General features: G+C 46.4%; 1 protein-coding gene across 2 annotated transcripts in view; it reads left to right on the plus strand.

Moving 5' to 3' along the window:
- The window catches only part of TMEM163 (transmembrane protein 163), a 257,520-nt gene continuing 236,342 nt past the window's right edge, over positions 1-21,178 (plus strand). For both annotated transcript variants that reach the window (XM_027077977.1, XM_027077988.1), the window contains exons 1-2: positions 1-5,082; positions 10,911-11,030. In XM_027077977.1, coding sequence (XP_026933778.1) covers positions 4,881-5,082; positions 10,911-11,030 — 322 coding nt within the window. In that variant the 5' untranslated portion in view covers positions 1-4,880. The remainder of the gene's footprint in view (positions 5,083-10,910; positions 11,031-21,178) is intronic.

Here is a 21,178-nt window from a genome sequence, read left to right on the forward strand (position 1 = left end):
TTTTTCATATCAGCAGTAAGGCTGTTTTGCTTTCTTATCATTCATGTGTTCACTGGAGCAACACTGTTAAGTTCCTTCAAGAACTTTTCCTTTTCATTTGCGACAAGGCTAACTATTTAGGGCAAGAGGCCTATCTCCACTTTTGACACGCCTTCCTCACTAAGCTTAGTCACTTCTAGTTTTTGCCTTAAAGTGAGAGAGGTGTGAATCTTCCTTTTACCTGAACACTTATATGCCAATGTAGGGTTATTATTTTATTTCCAATGTAGGGTTATTAAGTGGCCTAACGGCTGGTGGTGGAGCAGTCAGTACACACACAATATTTATCGATTAAGTTCACCATCTTATATGGGCACGGTTTGTGGAGCCCCAAAACAATTACAATAGTAACATCAAAGATCACTGACCACAGATCATAACAAATATAATAATAATTTTAAAAGTTTGAAATATCGTGAGAATTACCAAAATGTGAGATGCATAGTGAGCAAATGCTTTTGGAAAAAATGATGTCAATAAACTTGCTGGATGTGGGGTTGCCTCAAACCTTCAATTTGTTAAAAAATGCAATCTGCAACGTATAGTAAAGCAAAGCACAATAAAAGAAGGCATGCCTATACCGAAGATGTAAAAGGGAATAAATAGCAAAAAAAAGACACCACTCAATTTGTGGTCTTTCAGTAGTCAGGTTACATGTTCATGTGCTCTTACCCAAACGTGACTTTCTAAAGTGTCCTGGTGGAAGCCCCCTGATTTAAGAATTTGAGATTTCACAAAATTCACAAAAGTTCCTAAATCCTTAAATGTACTAACAAGTTCCAGTAAAAAACAGTGGAATAGGCTTAAAATTGTGACTCAGTTTAATTCTATGTCATATTCTTTCTAACCATTATTCATGAACATTGTACTCCTGATGACCATATTAAAGTTTCCAAGTAACTTTAAAGTATTATTAAAGACCCCATGTACTTTGTCTTTCCGTGGTTTCTCTTCTGCAATGGGCAAAATTTAAGGTTAGGATGTCTACCTCTACTCAAGTCTTCCCATCTCCCCCACTTAATTTTACTTTTTTAAAAGTAGACTTTATTTTTTCAGACAATTTTAGATTGCAGAAAAACTGAGAAGATAGTATAGAAAGTTGCAATATACTCTGCATCCAGTTTCCCCTATTATTGACATCTTATGTTAGTATGGTACATTGCTTCAATTAATGAATTATAATTGATACATTATTATTACTGAGGCCCCAATTGTTCAGATGTTTTAAATTTTAACCTAATGTTCTTTTTCTGTTCCAGCATCCCATCCAGGATATTTTACATTTAATTGTCATGTCTCCCTAGGCTCCTCTTGGCTGTGACAGTTAAGGTTCCCTTTTCATAATAATTATCATATTACTGTAAGTTATTTGGTACTATTCACTGTTGTGATCATGAAATAGAATGCATAGTTAGTCCCTACACACATAGTTTAAACATCAGTATAATGACCTAACTATTGATATAATGAAGGAGTAAAACAATAAATATTTAATATGTAGTTGCTTTTATAAATGCTCAGATCTGCATCAGAAATCATAAAAGTCAGATACTTGTACCCATTTATAATTCAAGAGCAATAAGACAAGACTCTGGAATATTACTGACACTTTATTTTTGACATTTTGAAGTAAGAGCTAAATAAAAAAATACTCATATACACATTTGGAATTACTGGGCCTGTGACAGTTATACATTTGACAGGTGCTGGTGTATTGATTGCCATGAGTGGAACTGGTGTCACTGTCTTGATTTTCCAAAACGGTGAACAAAGTACAACCTTGCCTAGATTTATGCAGTAGTTGCATTTACAGAAAATCCAGTGTGTACTCAAATGGTGCAAAAAAATATTTTGTCTATATGGAAAACAGAGTTAAAGTTCTAATGTAATTAGAAGCACATTTTAACCGCCCCAGATGTCCAGTCTGACACACAAACAACCCCTGTGCTGCAAAATCCTGCCCTGGAGGCACTTCCTGCGTCCTCCTCCATCTCGCGTTAAACGCCACTGCCCCCTCCTCATCATTGCGAGAACCAATCAAAGCACATGCAAATTTCCAAAACGCCCCCTAGGGGGCGGTACTGCTGTGGGCTGAGGTGCTAGACGGCTTAACAGGGGACTTGCCTTGATTTCTTCCTTTGTAAAATGAGGATAGCAGTAGTTAAGGGATGGAGACAGTGCACGTGAAAAACACTTAGCAAGGTGTCTAGCACACAGTACGTCCTCCAGAATGTAATATAATATCTCCCAGTCAATCAGCAGAGATTGGGGGAACACTGTGTTCCCCCCAGATAGATGCGGGTGAGTGAAGATGGGAATCAGGCAAGCACCACATTCCCTGCCTCCAACATGAAATAAGGAGTGAATTATTAAACACAGCTCACAAAAAGGAGAGCCCGGGGAGAGCTGGAGTCAGAGAAATCTTTCTGGAGGAGAGATTGGCTTATTGAGCCAGGGCAGCTGGGTACTTGAAGGAAAATATATTTATCTCATGAATAATAAATAACTCCTAAACCCTTACGTCTCAGAGCGTGGTCTTCAGACTAGCGGCATCAGCAGTGCCTGGAGGTTTGTTAGAAATCTTAGCTGTTACCCTAGACCCACAGAGTTAGAATCTGCATTTTAACAAGAATCCCAGGTGTTCAACTGCACATTCACTGTTGCGATGTGCTGGCCTAGAGAACCAACTGAGGAACTAGAGGAAAGAACAATAATACTTTATCCTTTGAGAGAACACAGACCTTGGGTGCTTGTGTGAGAGGAATAGAGAGAGTGAGAGAAAAGTTCAGATTGTGGAGGGTAGTAAGGTAGTGAGAATCTCAAAGGTGGTCCTAGAGCAATCAATCTATATCAGAATGTGTGTTATTCAAATGAAGATTCTCTGCCAGATCCCAGATTTACTGAATCAGAATCTCAAAGAACAAGGAATCAGCATTTAAATAAATAAAAAAAAAAGCTTCCCCAGATGATTTAAGAATGGGGAGGGACTAACACACCATTGTAAAGCAATTATACTCCAATAAAAACGTTAAAAAAAAAAAGAATGGGAAGGGAGCTTTAGAAAATACCCACATTATCACCTGTGATATTAGAATCTCTAGCAGCAGGTGAGTCCTGGGTATTTTTGTTTGTAAGCTCCCCAGGTGATTCTTATGTTTGAGAGCCATTGATGGATTAAATGCGAAAACCTGGAGGAAAACAGTCTGGGTGGGAGAGAGTAACAGAGGTGTGTGTGTTGGGGTGTCTGCAAGTACCCGAAGTCTGTCTACCTCAGAAGAGAGAAGCAAGACCAGTGGGTAAAAATTTTCGTTGTTTTTTTGTCCAAAGAATCATAGCGTTTTTCTTTGCTTTTTTTCCCCTTCCTTTCCTCCCTCCCTTCCTAGCAAGAAGGGGCCTTTGAAACGCCCTAGTCCCAACTCTTTCCGTTTGTAGTTAGATGAGTGGTCCGAAAGGTAACGTGAGCTGGCCAAGGTCAACTCAGATATTCTCATTCCAACCCTACAACAGCAACAAAATAAAATGAGACCCTCTTCCCAGTGCTAGTGCTGTTTCCACTGCACGACAAAGGCATTTAAATCCCGCTCCGGTTTCCATCGCAGGCAAAGCGAGAATGAGAAAGGAAACTGGTTACTCTTCAGAAAACGGGGTGCCGTTCCCCACAGTAGGCAGGCTTTAAACGAGGAATTGGCATTTTAGAGAACTCATTAAATCTGAAGACTGATTATACATAGGAAGGTGAAATCTAGGTTCGTGAATTTGAATGTTGCTATTACATTCAAGCTGAATCTGACAAATGGCTGATCCCCCCTCGGCACCTCTCCGAGCTACACCGCCGGGCGTGGGTCCCGGAGTAGACGAATTCGCCGCCTCGCTGCGGAGATGAGCCCGACGGCGCAAAGGGACGACCTCCGCGCGCTCAGAGGTGGGGACAGTTGGTCGCGCCAAGAAAGCCAGGGGAGGGCTTCTTGTAGGAGGGAGGCTTCCATCTGAGGCCTGAAGTACGGGCAAGACTCGGCTACTCAGAGGGGAAGGAGAGAGCCGGCTGGGACCAAGGCCCAGGGGCAGTCGCAAGGAGGGCGGGGTGGGGTCCAAACATCTTCTAGAACGCCCTGTGGTCCTAAGATACCCGGCCCCCTTAAGTTGGCGCTGGAGGGCAATCAAAGCTCCTAGAAGAAGGCCCGACACGGATGGGCTTGGGGGCAGGTGAACCTCGTTTTCCCGGGATGGGCGGTGAGGATGGCAGCCCAGGCAGGAGACCCTCCATAGTCTCTGAAGCCTGTGCGACTCCAGAGGAGAAAGATGCCAAATTAGGGCGCTGATGGCTTTTCTACCCAAGCGCGGCCGCAGGCTTCTAGGACGGTAAAGGAGTGGGGTCCGGGGTCGGGGGCGGTCTCCTCTGGTCACCATCCCGCGGCACGAGTGGGGCAGGTCTCCTGTCACACCCTCACCAGGCCCTGCCCCGGCCGCCTGCTAGTCACGGCTCTCCCAGTCGTCCTCCCACACCGCCGAGCCTCCGGGTATCAGGCCTGGCCGCATCCCTCCCTTCCCACCGGCCTCGGAGCGCCGGCTCCGGCGCCCGTGCCTCGGGGCGGGTCCCTGCCGCACGCACCTGCCCCCGGGGGCGGAGCGCGGCGCCGACGACTGGGCTCCAGGCTCTGCCACCCGCCACGCGAGCCGCGCCGCGCCCGCACCCCCCGCCCCCTGCCACCGCCGCACCTCCATTCCGCGGCGCCCGCCCTCCCTCTCCGCGCGGTCGGTGCGTCCCTCCGCCTGTTCCCAGCCGCTGCGCCTCGCACTTCTGACTCGAGTACCCGCCGCGCTCGTCGTCGCCGCCCCGCGCCATGGAGCCGGCCGCGGGCAGCGAGCGCCGCAGCCCCCCGGGCCCTGCCGTCCCGCCACCGCCCCGGGTCCACGCGCCCTTGGCCGCCGCCCCCGGCCCGGGCCCGCTGAGCTCCCCCGCGCACGAGCCGCCGCAGCCCGAGGAGGAGCGGCAGCTGCGGATCAGCGAGAGCGGCCAGTTCAGCGACGGGCTGGAGGATCGAGGTGAGCGCGCGCCGCACCGGGTCCCTTCCCCCGGCCCGGCCCCTTCCTCCCGCCGGGCGGGCGCGTTGAGGAGCCGCTGCTCCAGGCCCGCCTCTCCCCGCTGGCGGGTGGGGCCGGACGCGGGGCTTGGCTCCTTGGCGCGCGCGGGGGCGCGGAGCCGGGACTTCCCGCGAAGGCGCGGAGAGCAGAGGGCGGCAGCCCCACCTCCCTCGGCCGGCGCCGCCGGGGCCGCGGAGCCTTCGCCGGAACCCGCGAACCGTGCTGCCTCCTGGGCGACCCCGCCGGGGCCCGCGTCCTCCTCTCGGCCAGCCCTGGTCCCTCCGGCGCCCACTGGAAAAGTTTGCGGGAGGCGTGTGCGTGTGTCTGTGTGTGTGTGTCTGTATGTGTGTGTGTGTCTGTGTGTGTGATTTTTTTTTTTTTTTCCTTTTCTTTCGGAGCCGAGCGCTCCCGGGGACTACGGGTCCTGCTCAGTTGGGAGGGTCCTGAGCTCTGTGCATCATCCTTCCCCAGCCCCCTGCGGCCCCCGCCGGCTCCCCGGGAGAACTTCCCTCTGCGGATTTAGCCTCGAGGAGTCCCTCGGCGACCGCCCCGGCGAACGGGAGTCGGGTGACTCCCGACTCTCATTTACAGGGGACCCAGTTTACCGTGGGTCACTGCCCCGCTGTCTGCCGGTGGGGGGAGAGGCCTGGGATACTTGGATTTGGGCCACCAATCCTGGATGGATGCCACTGGAACGTGATGGTTCCCGGAGCGCCCATCCCTAGCCCCTTCAGAATCCTTCCCAAGACACTGGCCTGGAAGCCCGCAAACGTCCCTTTCTGGGGAGGCCAAACCCGACCCTCTGACGGACAGCTGATGCCCCCTTTGAGTTGCCTGTAAGAAATGGGAGAGTACCCTGTTCATTCCCGTGTCTCTCTACATTCCTCTTTTTCTCCCTCTCTCGTTTCCTTTTGCCTCAGAGGGAGCCCTCTTCGTAGCCACGTCTATACCTTCTCTGCTTCTTGCTGAATCGAAATCCAAATCGGCCCCCTCAGAAAGACTCCGTGGCTTTCCTAAACCCGGTTAGTGGCCGAAACGGGATTCTGACAGCCGGCCCTTAACGGGGAGCCGGCTCGTCGCCACTTCCACCCCCTGTTCTTGGAAGCCTTATTTTGTTGGCTGCGGCGGATTTGTATATTTCAGTCTTCGCAGGTTTCTGTCCTATTCTTAGTATCTCCTGTACATTTTTATTCCGGTTTAGTGTTCGGATGCACGATCTCTTTCGTCTTAGAAATTTTAAATTGTAGCATGTGAAGCATGCAAACGGCAATTCCCAGAGAATCGGCAGGGATGCCCGGGTGAGAACTGGAGCCCCTCCAGGTGCAACGAGTTCCGCCCCTATGTTGCAGTTTCTCCTCCTGTTCTCACCTAACTCGACAATCATTTTCGAGCTGATGATGGGTGACATCACAAGCACCCAGTAAAACCTGTTATTTTTAGTGTAGGTCGTGTTAATTACCTTTCCCACTATAACTAGTGTTGTAGGATTTTAAAATTTTTGCATTGAAGAAACACCGAGCTCTGGGCTGGGCTTATTTTTGTAGCATTGCAGGTCATCTGTAAAAGCTGGCCTATTTCTCCCCACCTCACAAAATGATAGGAGGGAAAAAAGTGCTAGGGCCAGTTAATATTTAGTGTCATTTGGTAGCTCATGCTCAAGTGTAAAAAGCCCTTCTGAATTTATTCTTAAGGTTATTTTTCACTGGTCAACTGAATTTCATTTTCCATTATGTTATAGCATGAAAGCATTCACTGTTCATAAACTGTCACTGTGTGAAAGCGCTGCATGTCACACACTGCCTCTCTGTTAAGATGAACCCTGTCCCCCAAAGAACCCAGCGCCATGTGGCGTTGAAAGCTGAAAGTCAGTGTGCCATTCTTCTGTTTGACCCATTCCTGGCAGCAAAGAGTTAATGCTGAATGAGTCATTTTTATTAAATAAATCAGAAGCTTACCTAGGGAGGTTTCTTATAATATTTTGTGTGTGTGTTATTTTTTATTAACGGGGCTACATCTTTCCAATATCGATGTTTTGTATCCCTTGGGAACTGTTCCATTGCTGCTACCTTTTTCCTAATGGTGAGAGGATTTGGGGAGGAGGAAGCCTCAGCAGTTGCTTGATGTGTATCTCTACATCACGTCTGGCTTGCTTTCTTCGAGGCCTAAATACCTACCAATGGGTATGTGTGTTTGTGGTGGGTGGGCACCTGGATTTGTACCTATACTTGGCCTTCTCTCTTGCCCTAAATTCCTTCTGAGCTATCAGGACCCTGTGACAGGCTCCATTTAACTTTGATCAAAGGCTTGCTTTTTACACATCTAGTGTTTGGAGACTTGAGAGGTACTTTTTCCTTAGAAGTGATGTGGGCTGGTTCCCAGAACCCTAATGAGCTCATATTGTCAGCCAAATGACACTGCAGTTACTGAGCCTTGTAGTTCAGGGAGCAAGAGGTTTGTGGTCCAAGACCTTTAGGGACTAAAACAAAACATAGGCCAAGTTTGTCTTACGCATTTCCACGCCCTACCTTTTAATACCCACTCTTCTCCCCACAGGTGTTTTCCCATCATTCTGCCCCAAGCCTTAGGGCCCTGGAGCGTTACATGCTTCAGCATTTCCTACTACCTTCCCATCTAATGAATATACCCCTTCCTTCAGAGAATCCAAGCGGGACTAACCCATAGGAGAAAGCAATTGGAACTAATTCATACTAGCATGGAAATGACTGATGGCTTCAATCTCCCTGCATATGTTTGCATATCCTCCCCCCCCAAATAAGGTATCAGTCCTTCATTAATACAACCCTTATGCCAGGCCCAAATTACAAATAGGTGAAATTCAAGTGAGATTAAAAATTTGAATGTGGAGGCCAACTATGGGTAGGAAGGACCCAGCTCTGTGTGCACATTTGAGGCCTGCCTTGGCTTCTGTAGGCTGTGCTGCTTTTCTTCTACCTTTGACACACAGCTTCCCGAAAGCTTCAGGAATTCTCAGCGCATCTCTGTGTCTTGCACGTGTGCGTGCAGCTAGCACGGGGCGGAGGTAGTGGCACCTGTGTGCGGACCTTTCATTTATGAGCTGGGTCCTCATAGGTCATTATACCCCACTTCCTTTGAGGAGTGGGAAGTTTTCCATTCTTGGTATTAGCTCTATTTTTAGGAAGGAAAACTAGCAGGAAACAGAAGGTTGGATAGAAATGGGAAAGTTCTTCCCTTCTTGGACAGTCTTCCAATTTACTCCAGTGTTTAAAGTTTGAAGCATCTCATGGGGAAGCACATATAGGATCAGATCTGCGGAAGAACTACCAGTCCTGCTGATCAGAGGATTCACCTGCCACCTTGGCAGGGCAGTGCAGCCCAGGTGAGCTGGCATCCCAGACTCCCTCCAAGGGGAGTGCTGGCCCACTCTGGGGTGAGGCACATGATTGGTCTGTGCGGTCAGCTCCAGTCATGTTGTTGGAAACAGCTGGCTTTGGTAGGGAAAATAAATGTCATGTGTTGGAATTGAAAACCCAGATCCTTGTTGTTTCTCTTAGAAAATTAAATCTACTTCTAGAAGAAACCTCGTTTTTACCCCCAGTGGATAACCTCTCAAGATGGTTGCTGTCACAGTACCCAGCAAATGAACTGCTTATTTGAGGCAGTACTTAAATGTTACAGCTTCACTTCTCTTGAAAATCAACTGGCCAGGATGAAAGAAAGATTTCCATATCATTTGGGCAAAGGGAAATAAATTATCGGGAGTCACTGGGACCTGCTTATTCTAGGTTGTGGCTTTAACTGGAGTCAAGGGTGATCACAGCTGAAAATTAGAATGGGGTGTTTTTCAGCAGGTAGGGAAGCAGACAAAGGGACAGTTTGAAATCACTTGTACCCAGGGCACAATTTGATAAGAGAGAAGGTCTTTCTTTTTTCTGTCCAAGTGCATTTTTAAAGGAAGGTCTGGGGAGACTTTTACAGTGAGGTGATGGAGATGGAGTTTATTACCTACCTTTTGCAAATTCATCTACCTTTTGCTTGTAAATAAGTCTACAGGTTTCAATGATTAAAAAATCTGTGGGGCCTTCCCTGGTGGTGCAGTGGTTGAGAATCCGCCTGCCAGTGCAGGGGACACGGGTTCAAGCCCTGGTCCGGGAAGATCCCACGTGCCGCGGAGCAACTAAGCCCGTGCGCCACAACTACTGAGCCTGCGCTCTAGAGCCTGTGAGCCACAACTGCTGAGCCCTCGTGCCACAACTACTGAAGCCCGTACACCTAGAGCCCATGCTCCACAACAAGAGAAGCCACTGCAATGAGAAGCCTGTGCAGCACAATGAAGAGTAGCCCCCACTCACCACAACTAGAGAAAGCCCACGCGCAGCAACGAAGACCCAACACAGCCAAAAATAAAATAAAAAAAAATAAATTTATTAAAAAAAAAATCTGTGTCTGTACACTGGACTCAGTAAGCAGGCTTCTCCACATTTCCTGTTTATTTAGGCCCTCTTCAGGGTGCTTAAATCTGGGTAGTTAATGGAATTAGGAAGTTTTAACAGGGTCCTTGTTATAATTTTTGAGCAGGATGCAGTTTTTGGCAACCAGAGGCTTAATGTGGTACCCAGTCAGTCTAACGGAAAGATGCCTTTTCCACAATGCTTAGGTGTGATTTGTTGCACACTGTGCCTTATTTTACAGGTGGGTGCTTAAGCTCTGACTACCAATTCCTTCATCATTTGGAGCTGTTGTGATGAGGCTGCTCCACCTCTGAAAGGTATATTATGGGTTGTTTGGCCAGAGATGTTGTCCTGTTTATGTAGAATGCCGGGCTGAGAGTTTGGTTCTTCATGCAGCTAAGAGAGGCCGTATATGATCTCTTTACAAAGGAGAAGAAAAAATATAAATCAGGATCGTGCTGAAGATGTTTTAGTCTTCAACCCATGGCTGCTGAAGCTTGGGCATTGCCTCAGAGTCGTCCTGAATTTCTGTTACCGTTGAGGACTCTCAATGTTGAAAGCATAGGAGACGAAATCAAACCTTTCTTACACGTGACCCACCTGGGGAGCGACCTCCAGTTTTAGCAGGTTTACCCCGCTGCAATAGTGTGAGAATTTTTTGACATTTGACTGATATACAGGAATAGATACTATAGAGCAGAAAGAGAGGGAAGAAAACGTGGCATCTCATTTAGGCCTGGTGGCTGTTGGTTGTGGTTAAAGAGGAATGGCCCTCCTTCTGTTAACTGTTGAGGGGAGGCGTGGGGGCATTTGTATTCCACGACCCCAAAACCCGGTCCGCCAGTTAGGGCCATGCTGATGGAGCAATGCAAATCAGTGCCACGCTGAGGAGCCCAAATGCCCAACCAGATGTGGGCTACCTGTGCTCTTTTTCTAATGAAAAAGTCTCGTTAGAAGGAGCAGCACCTATGTGAGCCAGTGAGCCACAGGGGCGGGGGGATGGCTGGGGTCATATGTCAGGTCAGGGGGTGGTAGGGTACTTGAGAAAGAAGACAGCTGCCATTACCCTTGGGAACACGAGTCAAATATTGCCAGAGCCCGAGATCTTTCAAGAGAGGCCAGAAAGCTTGATTTCCGTGCGACGCTCCTAAATGTTAAAACACCTCTTGGATCACTGAATCACTTTGCCGTACACCTGAAACTAACACAGTGTTGTAAATCAACTATATTTCAATGGAAAAACCCCACATCTCGGCCGCGGGCTGTCAGTTTGCAATCCTTGGCTAAGAAAGAATAGCTCTAGTTGTGGGTTTCTTAATAAGGAAATGCCTAACTTCCTTTTCTCCTTGTTTTTGTCAGGCTTACTAGAAAGCAGCACTCGGCTAAAACCCCACGAAGCCCAGAACTACAGAAAGAAGGCGTTGTGGGTCTCCTGGTTCTCCATTATTGTCACACTGGCCCTGGCGGTGGCTGCCTTTAGTGAGTATCCAGCGTCTTGCTGAGCGATGTATGTGCCGGTGTTGCCTGTTTTATTCTCTGACTCCTATGGGATGTGCTTTTGCTTTTAGCCGACTGTCATTGATGAGTAAATTGTTTTCAATGGTTGCATAGTCAGGTTGCTTATAAATTAGCAAAATGGCTTCTCTCCTCTGCAGAGGCAAGAGGTGGTGAAGAAGAAGAAATAGAGAACGTGGCTGGGGGCTTTGGCTCTCATCAGTATGCGGGTTCGTGGTAGTAGATTCTGGCTGCCAGCTGAATAGTGAAAATATTCCCTTGGTGGATGCCTTCAGCCTGGGCTAGCGTGTGACAAATGTACGTCCTTGAGATTCGTATTTTGAGCCTCATGCCACCAGATGAGTGCAATCTCTCGCCCGATTATATCTGCGTAAGGTTTAGAATAAAATCATCCGTACGTTTTAATGAAAGGAGAATGGGAGGGTCCTCTCTCAAGTTTTCAGTGGCCACGGAAACAAAAATATTTATTATAATCAAGAGGAACGAAGACAACTGAACACTTTCTGCCCATGGATGGTCCTGTTTCCGTGTTAGGAAGCCCCATGACATGCGTTTTTCTCTGCTAACATTTGCAGCCTATAGAGATGTGTGTGTGGTGTTTATTCTTATTACATCGTGCGGTGATTCACAAGCTTAAGCAGTGACATTCAGCTTCAGCTCAACCTTGCTGGAAACCACAGTGTTTTTTATTTATTTTCTTTAATGTTAGGGAAAAGAATGTATTTTGTGCGTTTCGTGATTAATTTATGACTTTAACAGAAAGATCTATATTCTAAGTGATGAGTATCGTATGAGGTGTCTCATGTGACACCCACAGAGTAGGAGAAGAAAGGGCTGTGTCCGCCGGAAGATGCTGCCCTGTGTGTGTTTGAAATTCCATTCTGCACAGTTAGAGCTGCTGCTGGAAGTTGGTGTTGACTCCCAAGAGGGAATATTAGAATTTGACCAAGTGTTCCCTGCAAAACTCAGCATATATTCCTGGAAGCAATTTATATTGGAAACACTGTAGTACCATGTCTTGGCTTTTTGTTTTGTTTTTTAATTTTTTTTTTCTGATTCCTGTTTTTTTTTTTTTTTAAAGGGAGGTTGCAATTTTAATTTATTTATTTATTATTTATTTATGGCTGTGTTGGGTCTTCGTTTCTGTGCGTGGGCTTTCTCTAGTTGTGGCAAGCGGGGCCCACTCTTCATCGCGGTGCGCGGGTGCGCGGGCCTCTCACTATCGTGGTCTCTCCCGTTGCGCAGCACAGGCTCCAAACGCGCAGGCTCAGTAATTGTGGCTCATGGGCCCAGTTGCTCCGCGGCACGTGGGATCTTCCCAGACCAGGGCTCGAACCTGTGTCCCCCGCATTGGCAGGCAGATTCTCAACCACTGCACCACCAGGGAAGCCCTGTTTTTTGTTTTCTTAAAGCCACACATTTAGCAGCCAAGAATAATGCATTTCAGGGTAGAAACATTTACCAGTGAGCCAGAAATCTGATCAAGAAGAATTCTGGGAAGGGTAAGCTGGGATGAAGTGAGAGAGTGGCATGGACATATATACACTACCAAACGTAAAACAGCTAGCTAGTGGGAAGCAGCCGCATAGCACAGGGAAATCAGCTCGGTGCTTTGTGACCACCTAGAGGGGTGTGATAGGGAGGGTGGGAGGGAGGGAGATGCAAGAGGGAAGAGATGTGGGAACATATGTATATGTATAACTGATTCACTTTGTTATAAAGCAGAAACTAACACAACATTATAAAGCAATTACACTCCAATAAAGATGTTAAAAAAAAAAGAGGAATTCTGATTCCTGAAAATAGCTCTTCCTCCTCCTTTTTTTTTTTTAATGCTGAATCAAGAATAACGAGCCCAGTTGATGTCCCTGGAGCCCGACTGATGTCCCTGCAGCATAATTTGGTCGCGGTGGCTGGTGGTGGGGTCCGAATCTGACACCATAATTTACATATGGAAAGAAAGAGGAATGCCAGGAAGGGAGAGGTGATTTACAAACAGAATAATAGTTACTCAGATGCACGGCTGTGTGCCTGAAAGAGATGTTAACAACTCTATAACGTGGGTGTTTGAATGAGGACCTGAATGTGAAGAAATGCTGAGCAAGTCTTTCCTTTGGGAGAAGAATCCTACATTTGATGTCTTTAATCTCAGAATAAGAACAAATTTGGAGGAAATTTTGGTTTCCCATATTATGCCTGATCAGTTGAGTTATCATAAAAACTTTGTTCCATTTCTTATAATAGGAAAAGACTATTGCATAATGCATATGGAATTCGAATATTGCTTTGTGAGAAGCGTTCTGTTTCTTTTCAGAACAGTCTTACTACTTTTTTATGGCAGGCAAACAATTTAACTCCTGTAAGTTCTTGCCTATAAAATGTTGGCATTGACATATACGTGATATGATCTTTGTTGCTTTCTATGGTACATTCAATTTGTCCCCAAGTTGCTTTCAACTTGTTCTGGTCCAGTGAAACCAAAACATGTAGAGGATAAACTATATTTTTCCCCGCTTTAACTACAGAGTAGCTTCAGTGTACGTGCACCTGTGTTTCGTATTTTAGACCCTTGAGGTGGCCTGTGGCTGTGTTGTTAGCGCTGCTGGTTTTACTCTTTAGTTTCCTAAGTTTATTTTGTGAAATGAAATATTAAAAAAAATTTAAGGCATCGTTTACATGTTGACAGGCCTTCGCTCAATCCTTTTCATAGTTTTGAAGGGAGAGAAAATCAGTAGAGATTGAGCAATATAAACTGACTTTTGAAGTTGTGTAAATTAGTATTTCAAGGAAAATGGTACGTTTCAGAAAGTGCAGTAAAAGTATTTTTTAAAAAGTGTCAGAAGGAGCCCCCAGTCTTATTCTCCAAGGAGGTGGTTGACAGAGAGATGGGATAAAATGGAATATGGTCTGGCTTAGCAAACCCCCGTTTTACCCTGTGAAATGGTCAGGTTGAACCAGTTAGCATTTTAAAGAGAATTGCTATAGAATGCAGTGCTTTGAGATGGCAGAGAAGTGTTTGGAGTATGTGTCTGCGCGCGCGCGCGTGTGTGTGTGTGTGTGTGTGTGTTGCCAGGGGGTGATAATCATGGTGAAGAGTAGAAGACTGTGTTTATTGTCATGCCTTCTTGCCACTACTGGATGGTAAACTCTTTGGGGGCAGGATGAACATCTTTACATGGAATCAGTACTCAAGACTGTTGAATGAATGAACAGAGAGAAATCTTAAAAAGTGTTTTTTCAGTTAAGTGGAAGGAAAAGATTTCTTAGAAATAAATTTCATCTGAACATTTGTTTAGATACCAGGCTTAGGTCTCATTTATTTTACGAACAATTGAAATCTTGTCGAGACAGCTGGAAAACCCGACAGCCATTCTCTGGCGAAGGGCCTTGTCTTGGAGCTGTTTCTGCAGGTTCAGTTAGAAACCCATCTTTATCTCCCCACCTGCCATTTTCTCTTTACTCGTAGATGCTGATTTTTAGCTGAGCATCCTCTGGAGAAAGGCTGTTGTCTCTTTTGTGTTTGGAAATGAGGCTGCTGGATATATATGTTAGGGGGGCACTTTTTCTCAGGGCTGGGAAGATTTGTATTTTTACATAGTGTGTACATTGCAAATAAAGACTATTACCTTTTACTTCCTATATGCTTCCAAGTAATCAGGTATGCCATGTTTTCCCAAATTAGTACTTTCCAAAAGACCATTAGATGAAACTAGCTTTGGTCAGCATTACTGAGTGATCTGTGACAAATCACTTACATATGTAACTACGGTTGACATTCGTATGTCTGGTGTAGTTTGAAAAATTAGGTGAATTTTCAGAGTTTGTGACTTGAAAGTATTTTGAGGGGAATATGTGCTTTGAAAGGGAAATGAACTATTTTTGATAATACTTGGTAATGTAGTGATTCTTTGGACCTGCTCAAATGCTGATATAAAACCAGATGGTAATACATCTTGAATATTTCAGAGAGAGCTCTAGCTTGGCTTTAAAATTACTTCTGTTTATAATCGGTAGGCAGCATGGAAAATGGCAATCCTGTTATGAACAAACCTTAAAAAAAATCTGTTTTAATAATGAGGCTAGAAAGAGAACAGAAGTTCTGTTTCAAAATTCAGAGTTTTGACATCATTGATGTCTTTGTTAGAATGATTTAGGAAAATGCATTCTAACTCTTTCTGAGCTTTGAATGAGTGCAAGTTAATTTTTAGGCACTCAATACATGTTCTGTGAGAAATGAAGATATATTTGAAACATTCTCAGGGGAAAACTTTTCCTAAGATACACAGTTCTACTTAAAAAAAAAAAAGTACTCCAAACCAAGATCTTCTCAGAAAAAAGCTCACTCAAAAATTTTGTCAATCAGTAGATTTAAGAATTAGAAAATTTTCTGGGGCTTCCCTGGTGGCGCAGTGGTTGAGAGTCCGCCTGCCGATGCAGGGGACACGGGTTCGTGCCCCGGTCCGGGAAGATCCCACATGCTGCGGACCGGCTGGGCCCGTGAGCCGTGGCCTCTGAGCCTGCGCGTCCGGAGCCTGTGCTCCGCAACGGGAGAGGCCACAGCAGTGAGAGGCCCACGTACCGCAAAAAAAAAAAAAAAAAAAAAGAATTAGAAAATTTTCTGAAAGGAGTGATTTTATATTTGGGAGTTTTAAAGTAATATATCTGGTTTTCATATAAACTGTTGACCCTTAAAAATGGTAGAATAAGTGTACTTATTCTTTTTATTTTTAATTTGTGAGTCCAAGAGTTGAAAGATAAGTGAAATGAAATGACAGATTCTTCTATAAACTCAGCAAAATATGTCTGGGAACTTTTTTAGGTATCTCTCAAGTGACACATTTGTGAGGTGGGAAAGAAGATAGAAGATCCTCCAGTGGCTTTCTGGTGCCCTAAGAGTAACGTCTAAATAGTTACAGTGGTGGGACTTCCCTGGCGGTCCAGTGGTTAAGACTCTGCTTCCAGTGCAGGAGGACAGTCGGGGAACTAAGATCCCGTATGACCTGCGGCGTGGCCAAAAAAAATTTTACAGTGGCCTAAAACGTGCGTCCTGGTCTGACCCTCAGACACCCCAACTTCTCCTCAGGATGCAAGTGGGCATCTTTCAGCAAAGCTCATCTTCCCATGGATCTCCAGGTGGCTGAATCCTCAGAGGGCCCTCCCCAGCCACCAGGACTCATCCCCCAGAGTAGTTTTACCCATCACACGGTGTATTTTCTTCATCCCAGTTTTCCCCTTTGTGTCCCCTATGCCATTGGATGATGACACCTGTGAGGGCCTCTCCTCTCCTGCCTGTGTCCTTAAGACTCAACCCCTGAACTGTTTCCCTGAACCAAAGACTTCAACAGTTGGTTTCTATTCTGTTCATAGAATGATCCTTCGTGTTGTTTGCTGTTCTTTTTTCTTCCTATCGATAAAAGAAGTATGTGCACATTATAAAAATTCATGAGGCCAAAGGTACACGGTGCCAGTCCCTTTTCCATCCTAAGCTCTCTCCCTGTTACTGCTCCTCCCGGACGATGTTTGTTGCCCGTGTCTTGTATTTTCTTCTAGACATTCTCTGGGCACGGGAAGCCCAGATGTGGTGCTGTGCACGCTTCCCGTTGGTACTTAGGTTAGATATGGCGTCTTATTCTTGCTGGTCTTCTAAAGAGCCCGGCCTCTTCCCAAGCTGCTGTTTCCCTAGTGTAGTGTGAAGTCGATTCGAGGTGGAGAGTTTTCCGGAACAACTTCCCAACCACGGCCTGCCTGGGCTGCTGAGCCGGGTGACACGGTGGGGGCAGGATGTGGGCAGGAAGCTTGTGAGCCACATCCTGGCCGTGCCGAGTGGGATAACTTGCCACCCGGGAACGTGCCGGGCGAATGATAACCGGGGATGCTGATTCTGAGAGGTGGAAACCGGGAGGGAGGAACAGGCTGAAACACAGTTTGGGCGCCTCATCCTGACAACACGCCCTGCCTCTGGGTTCCTCCTTCATATCCTCAAGGTCGTGTCCTCACAGGTTGCTGCCTGGTCCCCTCCCCCATACGCTGGCTCAGTGATGCCTCTCGGACACGGAGTAGTGTTTTCGTCCCACCCCTTTGCTTACCTAGAGGCTCCTCCTGATCTTGGCCCCGCCTTCCTGGCTGTGCTCGGCTCCTCCCATCTCCCGGCCATGCCAGCCCACAAGCACCCCCATGTAGTTCCCTAAATGCTGCGTCCAGCCCTGCGCTCTCATACCCATGCACCTGCTCTGCCCTTGGCCTCAGATGCCCTTTGTTCCTGACCCCCCGCTTTGTTTTCTTGCTAAATTGTACTTATCCCCCAAAACTGAGATGAAAGATCCCCTCTTGCAGGAAGCATTCCCTGACCCTCCGGGCTGTCTGAAATGCCCCTTTTGCCCATAGCCGCGTGGGCACCCAGCAGTCAGGAACGTGACACACAATCATTGTCGCTCTGTGCACTGATACACCCTCCTCACAGGCAGGGCGCCGTCTTCTCCAGTCTGCTTTCTCAGCCCCTAACACAGTTGGCACTCAGATATTGGTTGGACTGGAGTAGTTTTTGACATCTTCCTGCTGAGGCCACCGTGGCTGCAGCAGGTTGAGGATGTACATTTGCAGGTGAAGAGCTCCGAAAAAGGCACGGCAGCGTTTTCAAGTGAATGGAAACAAGGGGGAAAGCCGGCTTCAGCTTTGTGGGGAAGGGGGAAGGGGCTTGCAGGCCCCTTCCCTCCCCCTCCCCCTCATTCCACTCTCCCGCCCTCCCCTCTCCCTGTGCCTCCTCTTGGACCGAAGGGTCCAGGGTTCTTTTGACTGGACTCGCTTGTGGCTGTTAGGAGAGCGCCTAACCGTGAGCTGCTGTTTCCAGCCACAGTGGAGGAGGGGTCTTAGCAGCTGCTTGCTTGTTCGGCCTTCCTTCTCCCTGCATTCTGCACAGAGCCTTTAATTAAAAGTGTGGCCAGGGTGCATTTGCATGGGGATGTCTTTGTCACACAGCGGTGGCAATGACTCAGGGGAGCTGGGCAGTGAGCCCCGGCTGGACTCATCTCATTAGGCTCGCCGGGTCCTTGCCCCTCCTTGCTGGCGCCTGGGCTCTGCTAGGAAACGGGCCAGAGCCCTGTGGGAAATTCCTGAGGGCTTTTCCTATTGCCTGTCAGTCTCTTTCTAGGCATATTTGTTAGCTGGTTGGACAAGAAGGGGTTTTCTGGTCTGCTTGTACTCCAGGGCTGTGATTTGGTCCTCTGGGAATTGCGTCCTGAAGAGGAATGTCTGGCAAACTTCTTGACAGGAGGTTATTTCCTCGTGTCCCATCCTGAGGGCTGAAGATGATGCCAGAGTTTGGGAGATAACCCTCCTTCCCCCAGTAAAGGGACCTGTTCCTCACTCTCTGCCAACTCTCCCATGCCTATCAGCTCATCCTTCCTTCCAGCTGGTGGATGTGTTCATCCAGTCCTTAGCGAATTTCTGTTGCCTGTCTGCTCTGCTAGGTACGACGGAGAACATTAGGAAGTGGGACATGGACCCAGAGACTGTCATACAGAGTGAAGTAAGTCAGAAAGATAAAAACAAATATATTAACACATATATGTGGAACCTAGAAAAATGGTACAGATGAACCGGTTTGCAAGGCAGAAATAGAGACACAGAGGTAGAGAACAAACGTATGGACACCAAGGGGGGAAGGCAGGGGGGAGGGTTGGGGATGGTGGGATGAACTGGGAGATTGGGATTGACATGTATACACTAGTATGTATAAAACAGATAACTAATAAGAACCTGCTGTATAAAAAAAAATTACATTAAAAAAAAAAAAAGGAAGTGGGACAGTCTCTTGGTCCCCTTGAAGAGCTCCAGCCTAATGGGAAGGGGAACTCCGCAGATGTCAGAGCAAATAGTGGGGACTAGAGGACTTATACCTTCAATGAAAGGATGGACTAGAATAAACCCACTCACCAGCCTAGGAAGACAATAAGGAAGCTTATCTGACTCAGCTTAGCTTGCTGAGGGCTGGGGAGTGTTCCACTAGAATTCATAACCACAGGACTCACCTTGTGCAAGTTTATGTTTGGAATTTTCCTAGGTTGATTTCCTAAGAAATAGATCCTGAGACTCTGAGATTTACTGCAAGAGCTGTATTGGGAGTAGAGGCTGGGAGAGGCTCTAAGGAATAATACCTGAAAGGGAGCAAGGGAATCAAGATTGGGCAGAGGGAGAAGTTGAACTTTGATGCTGTTACCTCAGAGGCTTGTCCCACAGGGACTTAGAAGCTGGAATGGCCCTTCAGAATTTTCTAATTGAAGCAAGGTTGTCAGAGCAGTCATTGGTGTGAGCTGCCCCACGGAAAAGTGTAACCTTGGCAGAGGTAGCTTCCTTCAGTTGAGGCTGGTTCCAGGAGAGGGATGTAACTGTGAGCCGTCAGCAGCCCTCATTCCTGGTGGCTTGAGGAATGAATGCTCAGGTCCTGAGGGAGGATATACCATGGCATCCGCTTTAGGAGTTTATCCTGCCCGAGTAGCCTAGGAACCCTCAAGCTGAGATATTAACAGAGACGTGGCTCTAGGTCAGAAATATCCCTGGAGTGCCTGAAAGAAGCAAGTGTAGAACCTCAGGCAAGTCCCAGCAGCATTCCATGGCTGATGCCCCACCAAAGATGAGCTCATAATCCAAAAATAGGAAGCTCCTGAGAAAGGATCCACCATGACTAAGTCAGACAGCATGTGATTAGAACTCCCAATTCCAGAGGAGAGAATTACCTGACAAAATCTTTAAAATGCGTATATGTAATGAGTAGACAATCAAAAAGGAATCAAACACACGAAAGGAAAAGACACCGAAAAGACCCAATGGAAAATAACCAAAGAAATATATATTTTTGTTGTTTTTATGGAAGCCATAACATGGATGTAGTTTTGAAAAATTTAAGAACTATAACAGCCCCCACTCTCTCTCCTCTCTGTTTCCTCCTTGTCCCCATCCTGGCAATGACTTTGCCTCTCTAGTTAGTTGATCCTTGCATTTACTTATATCTGTATAAGTAACAGGCTTCTAATGCCAGCTCTTGAATTTTTGTCACTTAGGCATTATTTGTTGACTTCCCACCATGGAAGAAGATAATTTACCCTTTACCCTCCTCCTGGTCCTACACAAACATGCCGACTTCTCGAATTTCCATCCTTGCATAATAGTTACGCTTTGCATTATTATGACTACATAATTCTTGCTCACTGAGCTATAGGGTGAAGAACGATTACTTTTCTCCTGCACCGTTTTTCATTTTCTCTTGGTTTTAATATCTGTTTTGTTTAGTACTATGTTTACTTTTCTCTGCATCTATTTCTTATTAAACTCTAATTCAGCATTTTTATTCCAACCTCAACTTCTCTGTAATATTTTCAGATGCACTGATAATTCTGTCAGTTTCATCTTGAAGAAATCTCTCTTGGAGCTGTTTGACATCCTCTAATCTGTTTGGTTGCCCTTTTTATTAGGTGCCCAGCTGCATCCTAGGATCATCCTTCACAAGGGATTTGGGCATTCCCTGTATTTTTCTCCTCTGCTGAGTTCCCCGTTTCCTGGATACCACGTTCTCTCTTCTCTGATTGACACCCTTATCTTCTTTTAGCTCCTCTATCTAGGAAGGGGCGCAAGGGAAGGGAAGCTTTCAAGCCTGAAATGTCATTAATATATCCTGACACTTGACTGATGCCTTAATAGAAAATTCTCGGTAGGAAATAATGTTCCTTAAGAGTCTTGAAGTTCTTATTTGTAGGGTTACTATTTAAGTCCTAAACCTTTCTAAATCATAATCCTTTGTATGAGACTTGCTGCAGTAGGGTCTTTTTCATGAATGTATGCCCTTCCTTTCTATTTTTTTTCATTTTCCATTTATCTTTTTCTGTCTTTCTGCTCTACATTGTGGGAAATTTCCTCCATTTTATACTCCTACGTTTCTATTGAGCTTTTCGTTCCTACTGTCAAGTTTATTTTTAATTGTCTGAGTGTGCCTTTTTTTTTTTTTTTTTTTTTTTTTTTTTTTTTTCCGGTCTCTTTTTTTTTTTTTTTTTTTCTTTTTTGGGCCCACGCGCGCCCCGCCCGCGCGGCCCCCGCCCAGCTCCCCCCGGCCCCCCCCCTCC

This window comes from Aethalodelphis obliquidens, unplaced genomic scaffold, assembly GCF_003676395.1.
Source record: "Aethalodelphis obliquidens isolate GAN/ISIS:26980383/991018 unplaced genomic scaffold, ASM367639v1 scaffold2, whole genome shotgun sequence".
Lineage (NCBI taxonomy): Eukaryota > Metazoa > Chordata > Mammalia > Artiodactyla > Delphinidae > Aethalodelphis > Aethalodelphis obliquidens.